This window comes from Sinocyclocheilus rhinocerous, unplaced genomic scaffold, assembly GCF_001515625.1.
Source record: "Sinocyclocheilus rhinocerous isolate Xijiao unplaced genomic scaffold, SAMN03320098_v1.1 scaffold153, whole genome shotgun sequence".
NCBI lineage: Eukaryota > Metazoa > Chordata > Actinopteri > Cypriniformes > Cyprinidae > Sinocyclocheilus > Sinocyclocheilus rhinocerous.
The window spans coordinates 4,530,723-4,540,560 of NW_015660878.1; the positions used below are offsets into that span (position 1 = coordinate 4,530,723).

At 36.2% G+C, this 9,838-nt stretch overlaps 2 protein-coding genes across 2 annotated transcripts in view; one reads left to right on the forward strand and one right to left on the reverse strand.

The window, feature by feature from the left end:
• Nucleotides 1-7,256, forward strand: part of ncaph2 (non-SMC condensin II complex, subunit H2) — an 11,651-nt gene extending 4,395 nt beyond the window's left edge. The window contains exons 4-19 of the mRNA XM_016535038.1: nt 1,920-1,981; nt 2,074-2,149; nt 2,239-2,304; nt 2,559-2,638; nt 2,851-3,017; nt 3,600-3,718; nt 3,821-3,895; nt 4,088-4,157; nt 4,258-4,359; nt 4,446-4,490; nt 4,589-4,659; nt 5,604-5,700; nt 5,839-5,966; nt 6,056-6,157; nt 6,294-6,443; nt 6,644-7,256. Of these exons, the coding sequence (XP_016390524.1) occupies nt 1,920-1,981; nt 2,074-2,149; nt 2,239-2,304; nt 2,559-2,638; nt 2,851-3,017; nt 3,600-3,718; nt 3,821-3,895; nt 4,088-4,157; nt 4,258-4,359; nt 4,446-4,490; nt 4,589-4,659; nt 5,604-5,700; nt 5,839-5,966; nt 6,056-6,157; nt 6,294-6,443; nt 6,644-6,787 (1,554 nt within the window). The 3' untranslated portion in view covers nt 6,788-7,256. The remainder of the gene's footprint in view (nt 1-1,919; nt 1,982-2,073; nt 2,150-2,238; nt 2,305-2,558; nt 2,639-2,850; nt 3,018-3,599; nt 3,719-3,820; nt 3,896-4,087; nt 4,158-4,257; nt 4,360-4,445; nt 4,491-4,588; nt 4,660-5,603; nt 5,701-5,838; nt 5,967-6,055; nt 6,158-6,293; nt 6,444-6,643) is intronic.
• A 407-nt stretch (nt 7,257-7,663) lies between these two features.
• sco2 (synthesis of cytochrome C oxidase 2) lies at nt 7,664-9,465 on the reverse strand. Its single transcript, XM_016534808.1, has 2 exons — nt 9,382-9,465; nt 7,664-8,735 (listed from the first exon to the last, which is right to left on the reverse strand). The coding sequence occupies exon 2, from the start codon at nt 8,722-8,724 to the stop codon at nt 7,804-7,806; it is 921 nt and encodes a 306-aa protein (XP_016390294.1). The 5' UTR covers nt 8,725-8,735; nt 9,382-9,465; the 3' UTR covers nt 7,664-7,803.
• Nucleotides 9,466-9,838: the final 373 nt, after the last annotated feature.

The window sequence follows — 9,838 nt, forward strand, 5'->3', positions numbered from 1 at the left end:
CCCCCCCCTAAATTAAAGGAATAGTTCACCCAAAAAAACAAAACATTTTCTGAACATTTACACACCGTCAGGCCATCCAAGGTGTAGGTGAGTTTATTTCTTCATTGGAACAGATTAGGAGAAATTTAGCATTACATCACTTGCTCACCACTGGATCCTCTGCAGTGAATGGGTGCCGTCATTGAGAGTCCAAGCAGCTCATAAAACGATCACAATAATCCACAAGTAATTCACACAACTTCAGTCCGTCAGTTCACATCTTGAGATGCAAAAAGATGCATGTTTGTACATTTATATTGCTTTCTCCAGTAAAAAAAAGTCATCTCATCTGAATCAGGAGAGACATATGCACTGAGCAAGCGACTTTCTCTCTGGAGGTGGCATTATAGACCAATTTGGAGTAAACGTCACAGTTACGTCACTTGCAGCTGCGCGCGCATTGTGGTGGCAGAAAAACACTGGGAACAAGTGGAGGGAAATGGGTAAAATAAATATATTGTTGTGCTTTTGGATGTCAGAATCAGAATGGAAATCATTTTTATATAATACTGTTGTCAAATACGCCATTTGAAGCTGAACGCAGACGTTTAAACGGACAGACTATGGATGAAACCTGCTAGGATTACCTTACTTTTAAAGCATAAATTTGATTTAAACAATAGGTCTATATAATATTCACATAGGGGACATATTGTATTAGCCCTACAGTTAAAGCATGAAATATTATTTAAACCTATAACATTTTACATAACATTTAACTATATCATATCACAATTCTGAATTTTGTTCTTGCAAGTGCAAGTTTATATCTCCTAGTTCTGACTTTATAACTTGATTCAACTCAACAATTGCGAGTTTGTCAATTCTGAGGAAACAAAGTCTGAAGTGTGGGATTATAAACTCATGATTCTGAACCGAGGGGGAAAAGAGAGAATGACGAGTTGATTTTTCTTATCAGAAGTGTGAGATGTAATCTCAGAATTGCAAGAAAAAAGTCAGAATTTTGAAATACAAACTCAAAATTACCTTTTTTATTCTTTTATTCCATGGCTTGCTACGTTAAAACTGGCATTTTCTGCCACCAGATAGACTCCGCCCACAAAAAACGTCATCACTGTTTGCAAGCATGAAATATTATTTAAACCTATAACATTTTACATAACATTTAACTATATCATATCACAATTCTGAATTTTGTTCTTGCAAGTGCAAGTTTATATCTCCTAGTTCTGACTTTATAACTTGATTCAACTCAACAATTGCGAGTTTGTCAATTCTGAGGAAACAAAGTCTGAAGTGTGGGATTATAAACTCATGATTCTGAACCGAGGGGGAAAAGAGAGAATGACGAGTTGATTTTTCTTATCAGAAGTGTGAGATGTAATCTCAGAATTGCAAGAAAAAAGTCAGAATTTTGAAATACAAACTCAAAATTACCTTTTTTATTCTTTTATTCCATGGCTTGCATAGACTGCTACGTTAAAAACATAGGTTAAAACTAGCATTTTCTGCCACTAGATAGACTCCGCCCACAAAAAACGTCATCACTTTTTGCAAACACTGAAATTGGTCTATTTAGTCTTGTATTTTGGCCTGGTATTAAAACACTTAATGGTGGATTTGTTTATAGCAAACGCACATCTTTTCACTTCAGTAGGCATTTATTGATGGACTGAAGTTGTGTGGGTTAGCTGTTTAAACTCTCATTCTGACGGCACCCATTCACTGCAGAGGATCCACTGGTGAGCAAGTGATGTCATGCTAAATTTCTCCAAATCTGCTAGATGAAGAAACAAAATCACCTACATCATCTAAAATTTCATTTTTGTGTGACCTAATCCTTTAATATGTCACAAACTTAAATTTATGATGGCAAAAGACTTTTTGTCTTTACAAAATGATCTGTTCTGAATATTTAGGTAGAGCTCCTTCACACTCTGGTGTTTCAAACATTAGATTACATCTCTAACAAAAACAAAAAGTAAGTGTTATTGTCCTGGACCTCCATATTCTGTTTATTTTGTTAAATCGGCAGTTGGTGTGTTGTCATGCTGTTCGTCTTTGTTTCAACAGACGTGACAAACAAGGTTCTTCGTCAGACGGTAACCAAGAAAAAACCCCTTCAGGCAATGAAGGCGATGATTGTGAGGTGCGTAAATTAGCAATAATGCTTATTAATTTAAACAAAGATTTAAGTTTTTATATATCTGTGTGAATAATTGAGTATTTTTGATGCAGTTTGATGAGATTGAGCAGGATGAGAACGTCAACTCTCAGAATATAACGATGAAAGATCCAACAGAGGTGAGTTGGGTTTCACCTCATCAAAGTTTTTGTTTCTACAACTTAATGTGTATACTAGGCATCCATACTAATCTGCGTTTGTGTCTTTGACTGGGAAAAACTGTGAAAAAAACGATGAGTAAAGTTAATATGTTTTGATATTGACTAATACTGTTTTTTTTTTGTTCTGCAGATTAAGTTGTTGTTGTATAGCATTTGAGTTTTTTTTTTTTTTTTTTTGGGAACTAATTCTTTGGTATTCTTTTTTTTTTTAGCCAGTGAAGATTATCCGTCTCCCTCCTGAATCTCTCATTCCTGTAGAATCACTCGAGAAACAGAAATACCCCCTTCTCAGGTAAAGACACTCTGACCCACACAAACAAATGAAATGGTTGCACACTGTTCCTTCTGTAATCTTATTGGTACTACAGTCCAACAATACCAGTCCAGTCTTCTTGCTCTCCAGGAGAATATTGTCTGAACAAGTGACTCAGTTGCTGGAAATTAAGTTCATACTTACAAAGAACTAAAAATGCTTTGCCAAAATGTTTCATTGTTATCCTCTAGCCTTAAAGGGGAGCTTCTTGGCAGCTGTAAGGATTTTCGAATGAATCATTTCACCATGGATGAATCAGGATTGATGCGTCTGGGCTCTTCCCACACTCACTTCCTCAAGGAGGTCGCAGAAATCCAGCACAACTTCTCTGTACATGAACCTGTGCCTTTAGATAACGGTGAGGACACAGACTTCTCGTGTGACAATCTATACAGATGTTTTCTTTCTTTTTTTCTTTTTTTCTTTTTTTTTTTGAAAGTTTCATGACCGAGAACAGATGATTAAAAACGGATTAAAAAGTCACTTTACTGTAAAAGATATTACAATTTCCTCAAAAAATATGAAGCAGCACAACAGTTTTCAAAATAATAATAAGAAATTATTATTTGGCACCAAATCAGCATATTATAATGATTTCTTAAGGATCATGTGACACTGGAGACTGGCGAAATGGCTTCTGAAAATTCAGCTTTGCATCACAGAAATACATTTTTACATTTAAAATGTTAAAATACATTTGAAATTATATTAAAATAGAAAACTCTCATTTTAAGTTGTAATAATATTTCATAATATTACTGTTTTTTTATGTACTTTTAATCAAATAAATGCCTTAGTGAGCATATGAGACTTCTTTCAAACACATTTGAAAAAAATCTTACTGACCCCAAATTAAACCTGAACCTTATTCCTATTTCAAGCTTTATAGATTACCATATTGATCTGTTTTGTTTTTGTCTTATTGTCATCTGGTGTGCAGAAGGTGTAGTTGAGGTTAATGGTGGTTACGATGAAGAAGATGGTGGTGCAGAGGTTCTTCCTCCACTGGAAGATCATGGGATGGAGGTGGAGTCTGAAGAGTGGGTGGAAAGACATCAGGTACCAAAACAGTTTGTGTGATTAAATATTGATATAATTGGCATTTGGGAGAAGATCTGTTGAATGTAATTATTAAAGTTTTCCCTTTTTTAATTGTTCTAGGCCCCTAGTGAGGGGAGGATGTTAAGACCGAGACCTGCAGTACAGCCAATTCCAGAGGAACCCAAGCAGCTCAAGGTATAGAGCGGTGCAATGACACAAAATAGCCATTTTTTCTTCACACTTACACTAAATCAATCAAGTGAACTCATTCACATGTAGTACATGTTAAAATATCAATATGATTTTGGTATGTTATGTTGCATTCTGTAATACGTGTTGCATTATCATGTCCTTGTAAAAGTAATCAAATGCATGTGCATATTCCAGGAAATTGTGGACCCTTGGAATTGGCATGATTCATATGCTGCATTTGGGGAGGACAAACCTCTCAAAACAGGTGTGTGCTCAATCTGATGTTTTTCCATTAAAATAACTCGGTTAATTATTTTATAATGGCTTTTTGCAGTTGGACGTTTATTTTCTTCTCTGCTCTCTAGGGAAGTGTTATAAAGTGCCCGCTGGTCTTGAAGAGTCTGGAAAGAGGAAGAGGAAGGGTCCTTCAAAACTTCAGGACTTTGGGAGCTGGTACTCTAAAGCCTGTAAGTTGTTATCAGGCTGTTATTTAAAAAGGAATGGATGGCATAACTGTTTGGATGAATTAGAGAAGTTGTTTTTTCTTTTACAGTTGAGACTGCAGATCGCAAGCTTAAGAATGGACCTACTTATCCTGGTAATACTTTAAGACCTTGTGCTATATAAATAGTATACATATACATTTTCTTTAAGAAGTTGTTGAAATGTATACAAATTGTTTTTTTCTATTTGTAGACCTTAATTACATCTTTGTGAGTAAAATGGGTCAGCGTCTGAAAGCACAGAAGCAGATCCTCAGGAAAAGGGTAAGTACAATTTTGAGTTTGGGTTCTTTTGACAGCAAGAATGCATTAAATTGACTTGAAGTGACAGTAATGTTACAAAAGATTTGTATTTCAAATGAATGCTGTTCTTTTGAACCTTCTATTCATTAAACAAATCAGCAGGATCTATTCTCTCTGGACCCTCTAACACTAGCATTCCATATTCTTTTCTATTCTATCTACTTGTTTTCTTTTTATTTATAATAAAAATAACATGTTATTTACCTTGCTACATGTACTGCGTTAGGCTAACTGAGACTTGTCACAGCATTTACGTATCATTGCTCTTTTGTTGGTTTTGATTGCTTCTGTTGTCTTCATTTGTAAGTTGCTTTGAATAAAAGCGTCTGCTAAATGACTGAATATAAATGTAGTAAAGAAAGTGAAAGTGACATGTGTCCCATACTTGGAATTAGTGCTCTGCATTTATCCCATCCAAAGTGCACACACACAGCAGTGAACACACACCCGGAGCAGTGGGCAGCCATTTTTTTTTGCTGCGGCGCCCGAGGAGCATTTGGGGGTTCGGTGCCTTGCTCAAGGGCACCTCAGTCGTGGTATTGAAGGTGGAAGAGAGCGCTGTACATTCACTCCCCCCACCTACAATCCCTGCCAGACCGTAACCTTTGGGTTACGAGTCCGAATCTCTAACCATTAGGCCACGACTTCCCCATATCATGTGACACTGAAGACTGGAGTGATACAATTTTGGCTTTACCATTATAGGAATAAATTACATTAAAAAATATAAAACAATTTGTTTTAAACTGTGATCAAATTTCACAATATTACTGTATTTTCTATATCAAATAAATGCCTTGCTGAGCATGAGACTTCTTTCAAAAACACAAATCTTACTGACCCTAAACTTTGAACAGTAGTGTAGTTGTGATGTGTCATGTGACCTGAGGTATTTTCTGTTTTAGGGTGTTTTTGTCTCCGATGAGGAGTTAAAGAAAACTTACTTGGAACCAGAGAATATTGAGGGCCAGGTCGAGGTTGTCCGGCATCCAGACGAAGAGGGTGAGATGCACACACAAAAAATAATCCAGCCCTAGATTTTTTTCCCCTACACCATTAATTGGCATTATTTGCCTAGAACCATTGTTTAAAATGCACCAAATATAAATATTTTATGGTTATTCCCTCGATTTCATTCAGGTGAGGACTTTTCTGATGAGGAACATGACAACTTGGTTGATGCGGAGCACCTTGGTGAACGGGAGCAAATTTTCCATGACGTGCATATGAGCCGGATGAGTTATGAAGATCTGGTCAAGAAGAGTGTGGTATGAAAGCTTAAGATCGATTTCCAGGGAAATGATGATTCATGAATTGGACAGTGGTAGTTTATTCTTTCTGATTTCTCTGCATGTAGGACCTGTTTCTGGTGAACTCTCAGAAGTACGCGCAGGAGACTGCGTTGTCTCAAAGAGTCAAAGAGTGGGAGGATGGAATCAGTCCTCATCTTGCTGCTCAGGTAATGTGGGATGACTCTTGCAAGGTTTCTGTGTTAAAATATTCACCAAAAAAAAAAAATATATATATATATAGTGAACTGAACAATTGGTTGCAGTTTATTCCCATTAAATGAGTGTCTGACATTTTGTGTACAGGAGACCCATCCAGCTTTTGACATCCATGAGTATGGAGACAGAATTGTCCAATCACTCTGTAGCGTGGGTGTGAAAAAATCATTTGCCTTTGTCGTCAAAGGCAAGGAGAACACAGAAGCCTGCAGATACATGCTGGCTACACTGCAGCTGGTGGGTATAAAAACCAATGACTGCTGGTAGTATTTACCTGAGGCTGAGAGTCTAGTTATGCATTACCAGTAAGGTTGTCTGTGCCATTTTGAGCAACTTCTATTTCTTTGACTGAGATTTGTATCAATACTTGCGACATTTAAGTTAAAACATAACCTTTTAAAACAAAAATGTCACCTGACGCTACTTTTGTATTACAGGCCAATGACTACACTGTGGAGATTGACAAGAGAGATGGGCTTGAAGAGAGTGTAGATACTATGGAGCTCACGTTACTGACTACACAGAGGGCTCACGAACGTCTCAAAACCTACAACGCACCCTCTGCTACAGATATTCCTTGACCTTTTATGTTTGTTTATTGCTTATCATCTCTTACCTTTGGCCCCAAACATTAGCTATTTATCACCGACAATGTCAAAGAGAGAAAATCCACACAAAGAATTTCTATGCTTTTCTATTCTAGGTCTTTTTTTTTTTGTCTGGTAATTCCTGTATTCTGATATCCAGCACTGTACTTAAGATTTCAGTTTGGCCTTTAAATATGCTGAAGAATAAAAGAAATAACAGGTGTTTGAGACCGGCTTTGCATTTTAAGAAGCGAATATGTCATATTTAATTGGCTGAAATTATGATGAAAGTCTGTAAAATGGCTTTAAAAAAGTCTGTTTCTATGCATTCTTTGAGATTTTAAGATGATGGAGACTTTTCCCTCCCATTTTCATCTCTAAGTAAACTGCATTTCTGTACAGTTTCTAAACCAGTTTTATAGAATTATAGGAGACAAAAATAAAAAAAAGTGATGCACTATTTAAAAAGTCATTTTGTGTGATGTGAGTAAATAGCAGGTGCAACTAACATTTAGTAGCAGTGAGGTATATGAGAACTGCTTCTGGATTTATTTATTTTTTTTAGTTATAGTTTAGATAAATAAGTCTTTATATGTACTGTACAGTTTAAATCCGAAATAGAACATTCCCTCTACCAATCTTTTAATTATGTTTAAAAAAATCTTTTTATGTTATTATAGCATTTATTAATTCATGTTTTACATTTTTATAGATATATTTTCACTTTTCATTTTAGTAATTTTATATGCTTTTGTCACAAAAATATTTCAGTATAGTTTTAATTTGAGTCATTTTAGTACTTTTTTCAGTTAGTTGTCAACATTTCCACATTTTCAAGTTTAAGATTTTCCATAAAATATTTCAGCCTTATTTTAATTACAAAAAAGATAATAGTTTTAGTTTTACCTGATTAACAATGCCATTATTTATGCACGTGAGGAACTAGGATGTAGCTGATCAGTGGTTTGAAATACAGCTTTGTGTAAACATTTTTTCCCCCGCCATTTAGATTAATCTGGAAATAATTTAACATAGCTTTTCATATGATTACGTATACTCTCAGCAATCTGTACATCATTTTTCATTCTATTGTAGTAGTCCAGGAAGAGTCCGTCTGGATTAACCAGGTAGATGATGATGGTGTGGTCCACAATATAATCCCCATCCTCATCTTTAGGCCCAGCGCTGGCGTAGACCCTATAATCACGTCCTGCCTGCTTCACTTCCTCCGCAGTACCCGTCAATCCAATCAGCCGGGGGTGAAAATCTTTCACGTACTTTGCCATAGCAGCCACATCATCTCTCTCAGGGTCAACGGTGATAAATAGTGGCTGGACAGGGGGCAGGCTGGGGTCTTTATCAAGAATATGCACCACACTGGTCATTTTGTCCAGCTCGTCTGGGCAGATATCTGGGCAGTGGGTGAAGCCGAAATATAAGAGCACCCAACGGCCCAGGAAGTCACGTTTGGTCCTTCGCTGTCCTGTGTGATCTAACAGACTGAAGTCTCCCTGTCCGACTGCCACTTTTCTCAACTGCTCCAGTCTTTGCATCTGGATCTTCTTTTGTTTCTCCTGATAAACATACCACCAGGTACCAATAATAACGCCTCCGAAAAGCAGCATCACCACCAAGCGTGTACGCAGTTTGATCCCTGCTGATGAGCCTGGGTTTGGCGTTTTAGAGGAGTCTTGAGAGTAAAAAGCTCTTTGTTCTCCAAGTAACCATGGTAGACGGCAGTGTGGTGGAGGAAAACCTTGAGCTGATGTTCTAATATGGGACATATGTATCTTTTTGAGAGATCTGCATGAGGGGAATGTGGCTTTTGGGATGTGATGTGAAAGGTTATTTGTTTCTCTCGTTGTTGACCGTAGGATGCTCCATGACATCACATGCCAGTCCAGTCCTCTGAGGCAGCCGAGTCTCAACATCCTCAGAATAACTGATGGAGACAAAAACGAATGGAGTGAGCTGAGAAATCAAGTTCAAATGTTTTTGATAAACTACAGTCTGAATCAAGGCTTTGAATCCTGGAGATCTGTCTTCCTACAGACGGACATATTTTCATTTACATGTGAAAAGACCTTGATAATCTTGTTCATCTGGTGTGTTTATTTAGGGTTTCAGCTTAACTCAGCAGGCAGATCTCTAGAAACAGGATCACAATCTGTTTATTCGTAATATATTCAGAATAAATGATACAGATCTACAAAAGAATAATATTTGAAAACACATAGATCGTTAGTTTATAAATATTCAACATATAATCATCGGTATATAAGTAACGTATATAAATAACATAACACTATAAAGTAGGTTTTTTTCTGATACTGTTAATTTTGCCTTCATTGATTGTTTTGATTTTGTTATTTTGAAAACGAATAAACAAACAAAAAAATTAAACGGACACTAAATATGCATGTATTCCATCCCATACTTTACAATATGCAATAGCCTTCTATGACAGGTAAATGACAAAATTAGCAAAGCTAGCTCTTCGTTTATAACACTGTCTTTGGTCGGTGCAAATACAGGCTTTATAATATGAACACAAAATTACAGTTACAACACGTTTAAATATTACTAACCCTGCGGTTACAGTCGTATGTCCTCGATATAAACTTGAGCTCCACATGTAACATGTACAACAGTCAGGAAGTGTCAGACTTGAGTTTCGCGGGCGCAGATTCGTCGTGTAGAATTGTCGTGATTTTAAATAAAATAATTATAAATGACATATAAATATTTATCATTTTATATTACTAAGTATTATACATTATTAAGTACTATGTATCAATATTTGCTACAATACACATCTTTCGGTAGATTCGTCATTACTGAATGGCCAGTAGATGGCAGGTTTGTAAAGATAAACAGTTGGGTGGAAATCTGTAAAATTGGCAAGGTTTAAAGTTGTCCGTTTTCATTTATTATGTTTTGGGAAATTATATTGCATATAATTATGCTTTACATCTAACACCCAATAAAAAATAAATAAAACTCTGTTCATGTTCATGATAGAATATGCGTGTTAAAGTCATTTTT